Source organism: Meles meles, chromosome 10 (genome assembly GCF_922984935.1).
Source record: "Meles meles chromosome 10, mMelMel3.1 paternal haplotype, whole genome shotgun sequence".
NCBI lineage: Eukaryota > Metazoa > Chordata > Mammalia > Carnivora > Mustelidae > Meles > Meles meles.
Window position 1 is genome coordinate 99,159,834 of NC_060075.1, and position 17,628 is coordinate 99,177,461.

General features: G+C 51.9%; 1 protein-coding gene across 4 annotated transcripts in view; it reads right to left on the reverse strand.

The window, feature by feature from the left end:
- The window catches only part of DDC (dopa decarboxylase), an 86,985-nt gene that overhangs the window by 26,184 nt on the left and 43,173 nt on the right, over positions 1-17,628 (reverse strand). For all 4 annotated transcript variants that reach the window (XM_046020647.1, XM_046020646.1, XM_046020644.1 and 1 more), the window contains 2 exons: positions 9,054-9,120; positions 4,381-4,475 (listed from right to left, as the gene is read on the reverse strand). In XM_046020647.1, coding sequence (XP_045876603.1) covers positions 4,381-4,475; positions 9,054-9,120 — 162 coding nt within the window. The remainder of the gene's footprint in view (positions 1-4,380; positions 4,476-9,053; positions 9,121-17,628) is intronic.

Below are 17,628 nucleotides of genomic sequence, written 5' to 3' on the forward strand. Positions count from 1 at the left end.
CAAGAAGACGTTTCAGTTACGAATGTCTAGTTATAAAACAAGACTCCACACCCGGTAATTAGCCATCTGGTTTCACGAGTGTAAGACCATGCCGAGGGGAAGTCACCGAGGCCGTGGGGCTTGGGGACGCCAGGGCAGCTGGGAAGGTCCGGGCTCTGGAACTGGCTTGGGCGGCCACCTGGCCTCTCTGCACCACTCTGTACCCATTTTCAAGGGGGAAGAACGCATCATAGCTCTTGAACGCACGGAGCTGATAACAGAACTGATTCTGGGATGAAGCACAAAGCAAGGAGGGTTTGATGGTAGCTCAACAGCTTACTCCGTGTGGACCAGAATAGGAGTGGCTGCTTTATGGAGAAATCGAGGCGTCATCATAGCCACGAACCCCTCAGCCCAGGTCCTGATACAGAGTACACGCTCTGGTTCGAAGGCTGTGCCAGGACTGTTGGTGGTGTGCGGTTATTAAGATTTGTAGGTGGTAAGCCAGCCAGGGTCCCAGGTCCCAGGGACCACAGTGATGGCTACTGACTCCCTGCAGCTCGTGGTGACGGGGGATCATCTGCCAGAGAGCAGTCGTCAGGATGCAATGTGAAAACGAGCATGGGGTAGCAGTGACCAGGTTTGCTGCTCAGGGGAGGAGTGGGACCTGCTGAGTCAGGCTGGAGGAACCTACAGAGGGGCACCCCACAGACGTTGAGCATGAAGGCCACCTGGCCCAGTGGTCGTCCTTGGAATGCAATACCAGGCACCTAGGAGACGTCCAGAAAATTCATCTGAGGAGTAAACTAAAGAATGTCATTCTTTTTATGATGAAAAGAGCCTAGGATGTGGACTTAGAGTCCCAGATTCTGGTCTTAGTGTTCCCACTGTCTAGCTGAGGGCCCTCAGTGGGATGAGTCTATGAGAATTTATAAATGAGGGACTGGAATGCGCTAATCTAGAACCTTCCCCTTACCACTCCCTTTTATTCCTGTGTTAATCCTGACTTGATGTAGGCCTATCACGTTTGAAGCAAGAGGATGTATTTTGAGGACCTTGGATAATTCAAAACAGGCAGAACCCCAACACCCAATCCAAGGGCGACCCCAAGAGAAGATGAGGAGGGCTGCTGTTCCCCCCATGAGGAGACACCCGCTCTCAGTAGCAGCAGCGACACAGCTCACGGGTCTGGGAGTTCTCCTGCTCTGAAGCCACAGGAGTCCCTACTCATTTCGAATTGGGAAAATTCCCAATTCTACCTTGCCTCGTGAAATGAGACGTCATCCACATTTCAGGCCATACACTTTCAAATCTGCATAGTCTAGAGTCATATAACATGTATCTACCTTTCAAACTACTAGACTCTTTGGAATAATCCTAATTTTGAATCCATAGGTACCATGTAGGAAATTGTACTGATCTGGCCTGCAAAATACTTTCTGCCTGCCCCTTCCTCAAAACTCACGAACTAGCAAAGTTCTCAGAATACACGTTTCATCTAAGCAAAGGGAAGGCAAAAATGTCATACCTAAAATTGGGATCTCCCCAACTTTTATTTAATTGGTTGGTTCTTTTACTAATGCTAATGCAGCCATCAACAAGTCTTCCCACATACCTAAATATTTCCTTCTTTATTTTTAAAGATAATATCCAAGTTCACTGCACGCCATCAGTACTGGAAGACAATTCCTGGAAGACAACGTGTTAACCACGCGTAACAACTGCCAACAACGGGCGTTGGCTCATCGATTTTCGGGGCTGCCCTATTTCCCAGCAGAAAATCGGATTTCAACAGCTAAGACCATCCGAGGAGGGCACTGGGCGTTTTCACGGTGCTAGCCTAAATCGTGCTATCTTGCATTCTTCAAAATGCATGCCCAGCTTTATCGTTGGGATGCTGAGCTGGAGCCGGGGCCAGCTGGAGGCCCACGGGTGCAGCCCGGGATGGGAGCCCTCGCCACCAGGGAGACATCTGCTCGGCTGACAGCGACCTCGCGCGTCAACCCGCTCTGGGGGAGCAGATTCATTTCCTTCCACGTTTCAATAAAAGCGACTTTGAGAAAGAGACGGGAAATGACGATGTGTTTCATTTGTCGATAAACGGAGACAAAATGTGAAAGAAGAGCTTTGTTTGCCGAGAATTTTATTAGCTCCCTGGGGGTGGGGGGGCTGGTCTGTTTAATCCTCTTTCATTGCCCAACCACTGTGCGCTCTTCCTGCTGGCAGAGAGAGGAGTTCTTATCTCCGGGCTGGGGACGCGGCAGGAAATTGCAGCCGCCTTATCTCCCCAGCTGAGCAGCGAGGCCCTTGCCCCGCAAGGAACAGTGCGGGAGACACGGAAATGACTCCGCGCCAGGCATGAAAATCCCGTCTGCTGCTGATACCATCACGCTCCAGTACCCGGCGCTGCGGTGGGCATGACGGCTCGTCACCCCACCCCCCTCCATGAAAGCTGATCCCAGGTCCTGGGATCATGGGGAGGAGGAGAGCGGTGGTAGGAAAAGATTGCGCAATCCTTAACCTGATGCTTGGACAGACCAGATGCTGGGGGCTGGCTCACAGGTCCCCGCTGAACGCTTTGCCCTCCGTCCCTGAGGTGCTGGGACAGACCTTGCCAGTCCGGAGCATCACTTCTGTAATAGCACTTATTCATATGGTCTAGAGATTAACTTTTCATAACACCTGCAAACCCAGCTCCCAGCAATGAGCTGCACGGCGTGGGGCGTCAGCGTGCTTGGCACAACTTCTCATACGCTACCACAGCCCCTGCCTCCTACGGACTGGCGCCTTTGGAAGCCGCACTTACCAGCCTCTCCCCAGCCCTGAGCTGAGGTCTGGGGCATGTTCAAGGATCCATAAGTAATCAACGAGTGAGGGAGGATTCATACGTCCAGGGACATGATGGAGACACGGACCGAATGCTATTTCATTCATCAGCAACGGGAGTGGGGTGGGGGGGGTATTCTTTCCGGAGATGGGAATATTCGTGTTCTATACCCGACACTCACTTTTCTGGTGTTGCAGCATGATGAGGATCCAAATGAGCAATTAGAAAATTAATTGGCAGCATGACAGGAGAGTGGAGAGAGGTTCTCAGGGACAGGCTCAGCAGCCGTGGTGAAAGATAATAAAAGGATCCAACTCACGCAGGAGGACTCACCGTGGGCCTGATGTTGTTTTTAAACACTTTAAGCATGATTAACTCTGGGTACTTACAGCAACCCCTCGAAGGAGAGATCATTACTAAATCCACTTTGCAAAGTGTACAGATGCCACTAACCTACCCACAGGGACACAGCTAGTCCGCGGGTAGAGCTGGCGTCCAAATAGTCACTTAATGCCAAAGATCGCACCCTTAGTCTCTGCCCAGGGTGTGGCCCAGGGTCTCATGAAACCCTTGTCTCTGAGCATAAAGCCAGAACCGAGGCTCTTCTCACTGTCTCCTTCCCTTGGACTCCCTGCAAAATCTGTCTGTCCAGACTCTTTATTGTGTCTGCAATGGAGTTCCTGGCTGGAGGAACATCCTGCTTGAGCCTGAAATGACACATCAGGGCACCCCCATAATGTCATCTCTCTGCATTAAGTCTGCACCCCATTACCCTCGGCAGCCCTATGGGGAAACAGAGTATCAGGGCAATAGTTTCCATGACTATTTCTCAAAAGCAGCAGGTGTTTCCGTGGGCATCACAGGCCACGGTTTCCAAATTCTGAAAGCAGTATAGGACATTTAAATGCCTCCGTGGCTGCTCGTTCAATATCTGTTAAACTAATAAACCATGCTCAGGGGCCTGGTCAGACCACGCTGTCATCCTGAACAAGATCGAAGAAAATTGCAGGTTGCTTTTATTCCTGACCTCTTGATCTGAAAGGCATTTAGATTTTATTTTCTTCCTAAATATTTCCCCACAGTTGCAGAAGCTAAAATGTAACCTACCATGAGAAGCCTGCCAGGGATTTGTGCAGAGGGAGAAAGAGTGCCCAACGTCAGGTATAATTTCCAGAAGGTGCATCATATGACTGGGAAGATTCTCAACCTCCCTTATAAGGAAATCTGATTTCTAATAATCACAGAATGTGATTGGAAGTAAGTTGCTAAAACAAATGGTGTGTCACAGCCTTGTAAGGAGAAGTCACTGATAACATGACACTTTCATGTCATAAGGACCCTACTAAAGAGAGGGGTGCCTGGGTGACTCAGGGGGTTACACGGCCGAATCTTGGTTTGGGTTCGGATCATGACCCCAGGGCAATGAGATCCAGCCCCATCAGGCTCCACGTTCAGCACGGAGCCTGCTTGTGGATTCTCTCTCCCTCTGCCTCTGCCCTTTCCCACTAAAATAAATAAATAAATGCATCTTTAAAAAGAACAATGATCCTATTCAAGATAAAGAGCACACCCACCTCTACTCCATTCAGAAGATGCCGGAACTCGGGGCAGATGAAGGAGCTGCCCGCATAGGCAGCATCGATGTGTAGCCACATGTCCTCCTTGTTACCTGAAAGCCAGAGGCGACTGGTGAGCTCCCCAGGGGACGCCCTGCCCACGGGCGCCTGAGAACCCCCAGCCCAGCCAGCGCTCTCACTGTATACAGTCCATCAATGCATTTGTCGGCCCGGGTCTAAGACAAGGAAGCTGGCGGCGGAGGTCCTGAGCTGGCCTCAGACAGCGCTGGCAGAGAGCAGGTCCTCAGGGATGGCGTAGAAGATGAGGAAACTGGAATTAGCTTCCCTGCTTGATATGAAGGTCGATGCTCAAGCCGGAAGGGGCCAGTGTGCGCTCTCCCTCGGGGCCCCTCACACACCTCATCCCCGTTACACCCCCTTTCTCTGCTTTCTCCCCTTCACCCACCAGGAATCTCCTCCCAATCTTCCTGGCTAACCCATCCCACAGACTCCTTGGGGAATGGCAGGGTGCACAGCCCCAGCAACCTTTACCCCCCACCCCTACTGTGTCCATCTCGACATGAAGCATATTTGTTGGTTCTATGCTACCTGCAATCATCCCAGGCGCCTTCGTGAACGTGATTTGTGTTTTTCAGCCTTGCCAGAATCGCCTAGTAGGAAGGGACCTCGTCTTCCTCGCAGGTCAAAGAGTCTGATTAAATGAGCTCCCTCAGCTGAGTCTCTCTGCATTCGACCCCTGCCTCCAGCCACCCCGCCACTGTACGGCCTTATGCCCCTTCAAGCTCATTCTCCCTCGCAGGCAAACGGATGTAAACATAGCACCTGGGACCTCGGGGAGAGACCAGATGACACCCGTTAGCTGCCTATCATGACGCCGGGCCCGGGGCCGGTGACCCATACACGCGAGCGCCGTGTTGAGTCCCTCCCTGTGTGCGGGGCACTTAAAGCCCGCCACGAAATCTGTAACTGTGGAAGGTTGGGGCGTTCTGACGGGAAGCAGGTGTCCTGTCCTGCCTGAACTGGGCCAGGGCAGGGCCTGGAGGGCTCACTCAGCCCTCGGCACGTGCATGTGTGACGGCGGACGGATGCGAGGTTCACCTTTCCCTGGGTGATGCTCCCCAACCCTGCACGATGCCGTGAGGAGTGGCGAGTCGTTCTGAGCCCTGCTGGTGGAAGCTCGAAGGGGAGTTTCAAAGCTTTGATTCTCTTTGAGCTTCTGATGGGAGGGATCAAAGCCTTGGTTGGATCCAGACCTGATGTCTTCCCGGCACACGCGATACAGCCTCAGACGGTCATGATGCGTGTTTCGTGGGTGGGGGGTGGAGGGTCTGTGTGGGCATCTCAGGGCAGATGCGGCCAGAGCACGGAGTCTCCTGACCCGACGTGGGATTTCTGCTTCAAGATGGCAGCCCACCCACACTGGCCACAGCCCGTGTTCCTCCTGCTGGAGGGCTCTCCTGCTCGGGGCCGAGGGTTCTGTGCATCACAGAATCTTCAGGGGCCCTCCGAGGACAGGTGGCAGCTGTAGACCCAGGCTGTGCTCTCCATGGGGCCATGTGGCTGTCCTCCGACCGCCGGTCAGGGCACTTCCTTTTCTGTTCAAGGCACACGTGTGGAGTTTGAGACTCCGATGTCTCTGTCCAGTTTAGAACTGTCAAGGGCAAGGGTGAGGCAGCGCAGGACCCCGGGGCCTGAATAGGTCGACGAGTCAGGAAAGACACAGGCCATGAAGGAAGGAGGAAGGGAAACAGGTTCCAGAAGCAGCAGACGAGGCTCTCTTTTCCTTCCTCAGCCATCATCCTTGTGAGAGGAATGCTTGCTAAGAGCAAAAACCACAACCCGTCCCGGAATGTGTGGGAAACCCGGAGAGGGGCAATGAAAGGAAAGACAGGGATGGGGTGCTCAGGAGGGAAGGGAACGAGGTGCACCAGGGGAAGGTGAGCTGTGGGCTCATGACTTTACGCCAGAAGAGCTCTGACCTTTGCCCTTGGCTCCAGGGAGGTGACCTCTAGCCCCTGAGTGCTCTGCCTCATAGGAGTCCTTTCGTGTCTGGATCTTTGGCCCCCAGAAGGTGCATCAGCAGGATATATGATGGTAGCTTTGGGCCATATTCGCTAGGACTCTTGCAGGAGCTAGGGATGGAAGGTATTAGCTGCACCTCCCCTGAGGAGCTGGAGACTACAGGTCAGCCAGGTGGGGGGCATGTGACTGAGCTCCAGTCAAACTCTGGGTTACAGGCTCGGTGAGCTTCCGTGGCAGGGGATGAGGGGCTCCCACTCTGTGTGTTGTCACCATAATTGGGGGGGACCTAGCTGTGCACAACCTCGAGGGAGAAGACAAGAGTTTGGTCCCTTCCCACATTCTGCCCCATGCCTCTCCTTCCTGCAATACACCACACCCAGCTGATTTCAGGGAGTTCTGTAAGTCCTTCTGGTGGATTATTGAACCTGAGGGTGGTTCTGGAAGGTGTTGGAAGTGAGGGCAGTCTTGAGGGACTGGGGTCCCTCTATTCTTCCTGTGTTGTGAGGGGCAATCTCCCACCATCCCAGTGCCGCTGGGCAGGGCTTTGGCTGCCCTGTGCACCCTGCTCCCCTTCTGCACTCCCCGGGACCCCATCCTCCGCTCCCCACTGTCGCACCTCCCTCCTGTCGCCTTCAACTACCTGCTTTCTGCATTTCATCCTCTCCCCAAGACGACCTGCTGGAAGCCTCCACTGATTCACCCAAGTGGACCACGTGAGACCCAGTCTCTCTCTGGTGAGTCATTTTAAAAAGATCCAAGAAAAAAAAGTGTCTTTTCTGAAGCAGCAGTCTGGAGAAAACGGTTTTCTGGCATATACCGTCTTTGTCAAATCACAGTGGATGAAAAACTGACCGTATCGTTTTAACAGTTTATTCCAACCATAACAGAGAACGGAGTCCTCTCGTAATCCCAGAGCAGCCCTGTGTGAATGCTGCGCATTTGGTGACCATCATGGAGCTCACTATTCCCATGGCTCCGGGATCTGGGGAGCAGAGGGAGCTCCAGGACCGTGGGACAGCCTGGGCTGAATCACCCACTCCCCAGGGCTCTGTGAACACTGACTGCCTGCCCTGGGCCATCAGCTGGCTGGACAGCCTGGGCTCTGCCCTGCCGATGAGCTCCGGCCCTGTAAACCTGAGAGCCCCAGACGTGCATCAGCCACAGCCCCTGCAAGGACGTCCAGTTCCCAGCCCGACATCTGAGTCAAAGGGGCGCCCAGCGGCTTGGCTGGGCACATCAGTGTTTACAGTGGGCAAACCGCCGGTCTGAGCCAGCCCACTGTGTCCCTCATCCCAGCCTCCAGCTCTGTATCACTGCCCTCAGCCAGCTCCTCTCACCGCCATCTGCCAACGGCCACACGTGCTGCAGGGAAACCGGTGTGAACAGGCACATCCATGCCCACAGCCCCTGGGCACGGCCAGTCCCTGGCACGCCTGCCTCCACCCTGGGTCTCCACAATTTCTGTGCCTGAACTCACCCTCTGAAGAGCCCTGTGAGGGAAGGACTGACATTCGACTATTGTGCCTTAAGGTGGGGACACGAAGCTTGGAACGGGAGGGCCCACAGCTTGAAGGGGCGGGCCTGGGCCGCTGGCAGGTGTGCTGTGACCAAGCTGAGCCCCACTCTGCTGCCCGAGCATGGGCAGAGGTGGATCCCCATTAGGAGAGGTGGGGTTAACGCACACAGGGCTGGGGGGCCGCTGCCCGTGGGTGCTGTGCTGTCTAGCACAAGCCACAGGGATACGATCTGGGTCCTGAACAACCTCCATGGGACCCCAGAGCACCCTGATGACCCTGATAGGGGCAGCGGGTGCCCTATGCCCCGAGGACAGGGGCAGGGGGTCATGAAGCCACGTCCTTGCCCAAGAGAAGGTCTCTGTCACAGAAACCCATCCCGGACCCGCTAGGTGTGGGAGCTGTGGGCTGAGGCGGCAACTTCAGAAGCACGGTCCTTACTCATGTTCCCCTTTGGGATTCTCTGACTCTGCATCCCCCTGGAAGGCCACCCGTGTGCCGTGAGGGAGGCCAGAGGGGAGTGCGGCCCCAAAAGGCCCAGCAAGCTGATCCTTCTCTGAAGAAATCCAAGGTTTGGGTTTGGATCTGCTTAATCGCGTTAGGTAATTTGCTTAACTGCATTCAGTCATTCCAGAAAGGCTGAAGAAGACACGCTGGGCTCCTTTCAAAGACGGGTAACTGTCAAGTCCTACAGAAACACGAGCCCCATGGGGCTTCCCTGAAGAGTTTGACTTTGTTCTCTTGGGGCAGGTAGAGGGGACGACGGAGCCCTGGAGGATGTGGCCACGCTGCATGGCAGGCAAGAGCTGCTTCTTACCGATGGCGTGTTGGCTCAGGCAAGCTCGGTGCTGGTCCCATTAGGCTGCATTTCTGGGTTTGTGGATTTGAAGCTAGTGAGGTTTATGCCATTGCAAATAGAGGACGCATCTGGCAAAGCCGCGGAATGTAAAGTTACTACTCTATGAACATCCCGTTCCATTATGCTTTAAACTACCTCAGTGTATTATGGTATTATAATATGACCCTGAATCCTGTTGTTAGTAGTATGAAGAAGGAGAGCCCAAGGAAGAACGTCCACTAAAGTCTTCATATACCAAGAACGTTTTCCAGAAGAACATCGGATCAGATACTTACAGATAGGACCCACTTCTAGGAGATTGTCAAACGAGCAGCAGGACGTGGTCCCCAACGTAGCCACCACCTGGGGAGTAAAAAGCAGACCTCTGTTAGGCCACCATGTTTTGGTCACTGGTGTAATGCAAACAAGCATTACGGGTGCCCCTGGTCTAGCCCAGATCCTTGGAGCTGGTGCTCGATCAGCATCCGCTGGCCGAAGACCTGAGCCTGAGGATGCACCTGCCATCTCTGCATGGCAGCTTCACAACAGGTCGGGAGAACCATCTGCCCACAGGACACCAGGCTCTGAGGTTGGAAACAGCGCATGCGCAAGATTTACTCCCCATGTGCCGACGGGGCAGGGAGGATGCCCTTGACCCCTGGATGGCGTGTCCCAGCTCGGATTTACTGACAGATACATATATGCTAACTACAGTTACAGCGTATCCTTGCCTCTGTGCAAAGGAGGTGTGGAGCTCTCTTTTTTGTGCCCGCACTTAGTTCACAGCAGAACCCCCGCTCCCTCTGCCACGACATGTCACTCCTGGAAAGCCTCGGGGGCAGCTCCGAGCCCCCAGGACTTTGACCAGGAGTCCGGCTCCCTAGCTCTCATCTACTGCCCTTCCCTGCCCTCGGCACCGCTCCCAAGGGAACTTCAGTCCTCCAGAGAGAAAGATCTGCTCCAGGTAGACTCATGAGAAAGTCCTAGGGATACGGGAAACGGTGTTTAAAAGGCGCGTTTCCAGATTGTGTTGAGCACACTTAGTCATACAAGCGGGAGGCATGGCCAGGATTTCCAGGCCCGCTGGTGCTCTAAGGGCAGCGATAACACGGGCACCCACACACGGGGCTGCGTCTCCCCCTGGACCCGCAAAGCTGCTGAAACCAAGCTCCAGGTCATGTTGCTAGAAATGTGCACTTGGCCCCACGTGGGATGGGTGCTGAGACCCATTTGCCTCTCAGACAAAGTCATAGCTCTCGCCAGCGTGACATTGTGCCTGCCCCGTGGAGGGCTCAGCTAACAAGCCCTGGCTCTCTGCTCACACAGTCATCCAGGCCAGTAAGCAGCTGCCCAGGGACCAGCATTGTCCCCAGTGTCAGGGAGTGATTCCAAAGCGGGTCCTGGCCAGACTCTGGCCGGACCCTCTGCAGCAATGGGGTGTGACCAGGGAAGTTGGGTCCCCGGGGGACAGGAGCGGAGTGCTTGAAATTACTTTTTTTTTTTTAACTATTTTATTTTTTACTTTTTTTTTACAATTTTATTTTTTACTATTTTGTTGACATTCTATTAAGTTACTATTTTTTACTATATTTTTACCATTTTTTAATCTTTTTACTATTTTCATTATTTATTTAGTTTTTTTTTTACTTTTTTTTTTTTTTTCGATTTTTTAGGTACATCAGAGTTACCAGATTGGGTGCTTGCTGCCTTTGGAAAGACAGCTTGTTTTTCTTTCTGGGAGAGGAGGGGGCCTGCTGTGCCACACAGGGGCCACATGAGGAAGTGTCAGGACCAGTGAGGAGGCGGAGGGAGAGGGGGCAGCCGGGACCAGAGCCTTTCCTGGGGTTTCCAGGGGAAGCAGCCGGTGAGGCAGGGCGAGCAGGCTGAGGGTTGGCTGGTTGGAATAATTGCAATGAGCTATGGGGCAGGTGGGGACTGTCCCTGGTGTCCCTGGCTCAGGGGTGATGAAGACAGGAGCTATTTGCCTGGACTGTAGGAGCCCCATGGTGGAGGTGGTTTGGGTGTGGGCTCTGGATTGGCTGGTTTGGGGAAAAACAGTCCTTTACCATCTCTAGGAATCATCTGGTCCTGGGAGGAGTGGTCCCTCAGGGTCAGTGAGGCCGCCAGGATGCCACCCGTACAGAAAACAGAAATCGTGATGAATACACCCACACTGCCGTCACACAGCCCTTGGGGCTGAAACCCCTGGGCTGGAACCTGTCACACTAGCAGCTCGCTGGGCCTCTGTTTTCCCACTTACAGCACAAACGCCCAGCCCGCAAGGTCCCACCGGGTCCAGATGCTCCAGATCTCCGCATCCCCGATGCTCTCTGCCCCCGGCCCCCACCGCTGTGCGCACCTCCCATCGTCAGCCTCAGCACCCTCCACAGGCTTCATGCTGACAAGATGACTCACTTAGCAGGACGCCAAGAGAATATGCGATTTCTCTCTGGTATTGGCAATTTCTTCCTGACGCTTTGCCTACTTCATTAAAAGAATAGCAAAAAAAGGATATAAAGAAAAACCTACAGAATGGCTCAACCATCTTAATATTGGCTTATAATTTCTTGTGTCCATTTTAAGAACTTCTTAGGAATGACCTTTTATTCAGCAATTTCTTCAATTCCCTCTGATTTTCCTCCAGTTCTCATCGAAATAAAGGCAGTAACTTATGTTTTAAAGACAACGCGTATATTAAATATCCCTTGTTAAAATTATCTTCTACCTATGAGCGTGTGCACGGGAGAGTGTTTACAATGATGTTCGCCAAATATGAATATGGCTTGTCTCTTCAGATGAGATTTTTGGATCTCGTAATATAAAAATCCATTCTCGATGTTTGCACACCGAGCATGGAGCATTTCTTTAAAAACGAAAATCCCGCCTATCTCGTCCTGGGCGCGGCTCAGTGGAGAACAGAGCGGGTGATGTGCTGAGCACTGATCGTGCCCAGCCTGGGGCTTCGCAGACTCTGTCTGGCCACCCCAACAGCCCTTGGGTCATATACGTTTATGATCCAGACTTTGCAGATGACCTGGATGAGACCCTGCAGATGGGTCAAGACATGAGAGGCGGGGGTGGGAGGCAGACCATCATGTGAACCCCAGTGTGATGAACCCTTGTCTTGCCAGTTGAAGAAAGAACCCAGGGCTGGGCTGGTGGCCTCGCTGGCTGACCAAGCGCGTGGGCAGGGGGTGGGGACCCGGCTGGCAGCGAGGACGTGCCCGGCTGGCAGGCCGGTGAGCCCTGCATGCTGCGTTCTAGGTGGCTGCAGCCAGCTTGTTCTAATTCTCAGAAGCCGCTTTCAAGCCCAGCACCTGCTCGCTGCAGGGTCTGATTACCCCGGCTCCACTCGCTGATGCTAACCTGATTTGGGCGGTGCTGCAGGGCCCTAATCACATTTGTGCGGGGAGAGGGAGGGGGGAAGGTGCCGGCGCCCTGTCCCTGAGAGCCTGCGGCGCATCTGCTGCCCAGACCCACGTCCCCTTCCTCCCCTTCTGGAGGCAGAGCTGCCCCTCCTGCCTTCCTTGCCAAGGCTCTGATGAGCACCTCGCGGGCACTGCCCTCTGTCTGTGGCCTGAGCTTATCAGGTCGGCTCTCGCTCTCGGGGCGGCAAGCCACCGCGGGGAAGAGAGGGGCACTGTTACAACCCCCTGCAAGTCCAGGGAGGGGCCGAGACTCACATTTCCTGGTTCAAACTTGGCAAATGGGCCCTTTGCTTTCTGCAGAGGGTCTGGAGTATTGAGGTACCTGCAACTCCTTGGTGAGGATAATGGAGGCTATGGGTTCGCATCTTGGAATTAGGCATGTAGGTGTTATGCAGAACTGTAAGTACTAGATATGTAGTTTCAATGGAGCAGATAGAAGTATGTCCAAGTTCAAGCTGCTGCCCTCCTAGGTATGGCCTGGCTTCTGTCTGGCTTCAGAGAACCTTGGCTGAGGGACCCATGTAAGGTAAAAACCCATTGCATGTCCTTGAACCTCCTGTGACCTCTCCTGTCTCTGTCCCTTTGTTGTTACTCTGTTCTTCAACCAGAAAGTCTCTGAGCCCATGAGTGCTGCCTGTGTATCCTCTGGGACACAGCTTATGCATTATCCTTTAGCCAAAGCCTTCACGGATCCCCTACAGAGTGCTAATCACACCCTCTGCCCCGTGTGTGTGCACAGTGCTCACCAAATAATGCAACGACCAGGAAACCCGTGTCTTCCCACCAGGAACCATCCCACGAGGAAAGAGGCTCACAGGCTCCAAGGGCCGGTGCACACACGTGCAGGAGCTCTCGGCCTTCCCTGGGCTCTGACACACAGGACTGGCCCATGCCTGTGGCTTCTTGTCAGAATGCCACACGTGCCCTCAAACATTTGTTGCAATCTTGGCCTCTAGGGCAACATTCCAACAGCGGCATGTCCATTGGGTGCCCAGTCTTCCCAAACAAAAGTGTGCTTTGTTCCCCCTGATGATGAGGGGGTCTTCTCTGCAACACTGGCACCTGTCCTTTACTGAGCACATGAACACACGTCGGGCTCATTTCTGCACACCCAGCATTACTGCCCTCTGCTCCCCTTTCCCCCTACAGATGAGATTAATCCATTTCCACATTCCTCACTGCAACAGGAGCCCAGTGGAATCCGAATTCCACCTCTGGCCACTCCAGAAAATCTTACGGAAGTCCCAAATTGCCTCCCCTTAGCAAAACATGCAAGGCATCTGGCCTTCAGGACACGTCCCTCCTGGCTGCGCGGCCCAGCTTCCTGGTGTGGTTCCTGTACCACCCCTCCTCTTCCTCTCTCCCCACACACTTTGTCTGTTGGTGTTCTCTCCTGGGGCAGACAGCAGGGGTTTGCCTGTGCCTTCCTAGCAACGTCAGGACCACCCAAACTCAGATGGGACCCACCCCTATGTCTAGATCAGAGCTCCTGTCCCAGGTGAACTCAGCTGTCTTGGGGCATCCCTATCTAGATGTGCAAACCTTCATCTCCTGTAAGAATGAGCTCAGCACTGTCTCTCCCATACCGTGCTGCTCCTCTTTCTGGATCTCCGAGCTCTAGGGGTGCACAGGGGACCATCAGAGTTCAGAAAGTCCTCCTGAGCTCTGCCCTCACTTCCTGCTTCGTTGGCCATCAGTTCCACCGTGAATGCCTCTGAATTCAGTCCCTTCTTTCCATACCCATTGCCATCATCATCTTCCACCAATCGCCAGACTGTTTCACTTCCTGCTTCTTGTCTTGCCTCCCACTCATCTGTCGGCCACACTCACCATTTGCCAGTGATGATTAACATTAATCATGTTTTTCCACCACATGCAATGAATAGCTTTTACCTCCCAAAGACGCTCCTGTGGGCCAAGCTTGATTTCAATGGAACTCCATTTTACAGATAAGGAATGTTCTACGGTAAGTCACGATCCCTCCCAATGTTGGTGGTTAATTGCTAATGACCACTGGTCACGGTTGAGGGATCAACAAGACAAGAGGTGAGAAGGGTATCCACAAACTACCCTGCCCCCACACCAAGTGTGCCCTGTTATTTTTATAGGGTAACGCTGAATTGGTGCACAAAGAAGACTGTCACCCAGTTTTTGGCCTGTGTTACAGTGGACAGACCCCCAAAGTCATGCTTAACCACTGAGCTCTGAGCACCAGGCTTCACAGCCCCACCCGTGCCCCTCGGATGCCAGTAGGGTGTTCGAAAATGCAAACCAGATTGTGTCTCTCTTCCATTTAAAACTCCCTTCCTGACCACAAATTGCCCTCAGGAAGAAGCCCATCTTCCTCATTCTGGTCCCTGCGTGACCTCCTTCTCACGACCTCCACCTCCTACATCCCTCCATTCACTCACACTCCAGGTGCTCTCCAAGCTTCTAAGACTTGCCATTGGCTCTCTTCCCACCCTTCCGTGAGCAGCAGCACAACATGGCCTGTGCAGCAGGAGGCTTAGGATCACACCATGGTGCACCTGCCAACTTCATGGCCCTAGCAAGTTCTGAGCCTCTGAGCACTTCAGTTTCCTGGGATACGATCCCTTCTCATTGCTGTTTCCGTCCCCACAGAGTGCTTTGCCCAAACAGCCTCGCTGCCCCCTCCCTCGGCATGCATCCCTTACTCTTTCCAGATTGTAGCTCCTGCAGCAACTCTTTCCTGTTGCCTGCATTCCCGTCGTGGGAGCTGCTGTACCACAGATCGCACTGCACCTGCTGGACATGACCGTCTGAACAGTAAGATCCTGGAGGGCCCCCTGGCCCAGCATGCAGCAGGTGCTCAATAAACGTTTGCCAGGTGAATGAATGGCTAAGCAAATGAACTGGCAACTGTTGCACACCCCATCATGGTAGGTTTGGGAATAGAACAAGTGGCGGTATCTGGGACCTGCTGCGAAGTCACGAATTGGTCCACCATTTGCGTGAAAGTCCACTAACAAGGATCATGAAATGTAATCAGGGTAGATGCCTCCTGGTAACATATATAAAATGTCCCGACAAAGCCTTTGGCTAGTCTGAAAGGCCTGCCAATGATGCTTCATTTCAAAGTTCTCGCTGACTGGCAGGCACAGAGCCCTGGCCATCGTGAAATGCTTTGCTGCCTTCTGAAATCCCACCACTGAATCATGAGCTCATGCTTTGATCGCCCTTGTAGAAGCATGAATACGTAATGAATATGTATGTGTTTTCAATATGGCATTCTATAAAAAAAACTTAAATAAAAAAATATAATTTATTTTCTAAGGATTCCTGAGGGAAGACCACAAAAGTTCATACTTCGTAAAATAATATGGAAAGAAGAGATGAATTCACTCTCTCTCCTTCTCTCTCTCTCTCTCTCTCTCATCCCTAAAACTGTCTACCTCATTGTATTATTTAGTGCATATATTTGGATTTCCATCTCAAAGATGAAGGAAAAAAACACTAACAGATGTTAGACCTTTGACTTTGGTAAGGAGACATCCCAGGTGAGGAGGATCAGATCTTCCTAGACCCTGTTTTTCAGTATTGCGGTTATAAGACACAAAGAACTTATTTTTATGAGGCTGGGTACATATTTAACTTTAATTAAAATATAAATTCTAATGTAAAAGGCGGCTTACAGTCTAATGGAGGAGCACATAATTTAGCAAGTCGAATGCATATCTGACTTCCGTGAGCTGCTCTAACAAATTCATCAAATCCAAGGATGGGACTCCCTGGAATTTCTGATGTACGGCAGTTGGTTGGGTGACAATCTGGGGTTATAACCGGCAACTGAAGTGGGACAGCCTTGTAGGACTGAGCCCTTCACCTGTGGGGTCTACTACTGCTTCTAGGTAGACAATATCAGAACTGAATTAATTGCTTGGTGGTGCTGGAAAACGCCCATGTCAGAAACAGGTGCATCTTACTGTCCTTAGATAGGTACATCCAGACAATGGAATACTATTCAGTGATATATATATATATATATTTTTTTTTTTTAGAGAGCTATGGGGCGCCGGGGTAGCTTACTTGGTTGGGCATCTGACTTGGTTTCATCAGGTCATGATCTCATGGGTCACGGGATCAAACCCTGCATCAGACGCCACACTTGGTGGGGATCTGCTTTGATATTCTCTCTCCTTCTGCCCAATTCCCCGCTCTCTCTCTCTCAAATCAATAAGTAAGTCTTTAAAAAGAGAGAGAGAGAGAAAGAGAGAGAGAGAGAGAGCTATAACGACCCTAAAAGACAAAGATGAATCTTAAATGTGTAACACTGAGTGAAAGAAGCCAATCCAAAAAGGCTACATACTGTATGACTCTATGACTTTTAGGAAAAAACAAAACACAAAACTATAGAGACAGTAAAAAGAGTCATCATTGCCAGGGGTTAGGGGTGAGAGAGGGAGGGATGACTAGGTAGATTACAAGGTTTTTTCACATCAGGGAAGTTACTCGGTATGTCGTTGAAATGGTATATGCACACCATCAGACATTTGTCAAAACCCATCGGAAGAACAGCATGAAGAGTGAACCCTAATGTAAACGGTGGAGTTTCAGAATAATAACGTATTGATACTGGTGTGTTGATTATAACAAATGTATCACAGTAACATGAGACAGCGATCACAGGAGAAACTGGGGGGTGAGGAGTTTCTGGGAACCCTCCGTACTTTCTGCTCATTTCTCTTTACACCTACAACTATCACAAATAGTTGATTAATTTAAAAAAAATCAGTCCATCCATCCAATCAAAAATGTGCAAAGGACATGAAGACCCATTTCGCTGACAAAGATATATGGCTGGCAAATAAACCCATGGAAAGAAGTTCGACATCATTAGTCCTCAGGGAAATGCGAATGAAGGTATCTCTTCTCTCCTATCAAAACACCTAAAATTTACAAACAGAGAGAGTACCGAGTGCTGGGGAGGATGGAAAGAGCCTGAATTTCTCATGTCTTGCTGGTGAGAATGGAAACTGGCTCAGCCACTCTGGAAAGAGCTTGGCAGTTTCTTGAAAAAGTAAGTATACAGCTAGCGAATGATGCTCAATTGGGTGCTTGGGAATTCATCCCACAAAAAGGAAAACGTAGTTTTACCCAAACACCTGTATGTGAACGGTCAGGGAAGCTTTGTTTTTTGTGTTGTTTTGGAATCTTTATTTATAATCACCCGAACGTGGAAACGTCTGTAATGTCGTCAGCAGGTAAACAGTCACGCGAAGCGGGCTGGGGTACAAAGACTGCGGCATCAAATTCCTGCAGGGCAGCCATAGAAAGAGCCAGCCCTGGATACACACAGCACTTTGGATAGATCTCTAGGGGTCTCCCGTGCTGAGTGAGGTGACGGGCTGTGTCCCTGTGTGTATAGAACATGCTCAGAATGGGGACAGTGTAGAGAAAGGAAATGGAATCGTCGTTTCCAGGT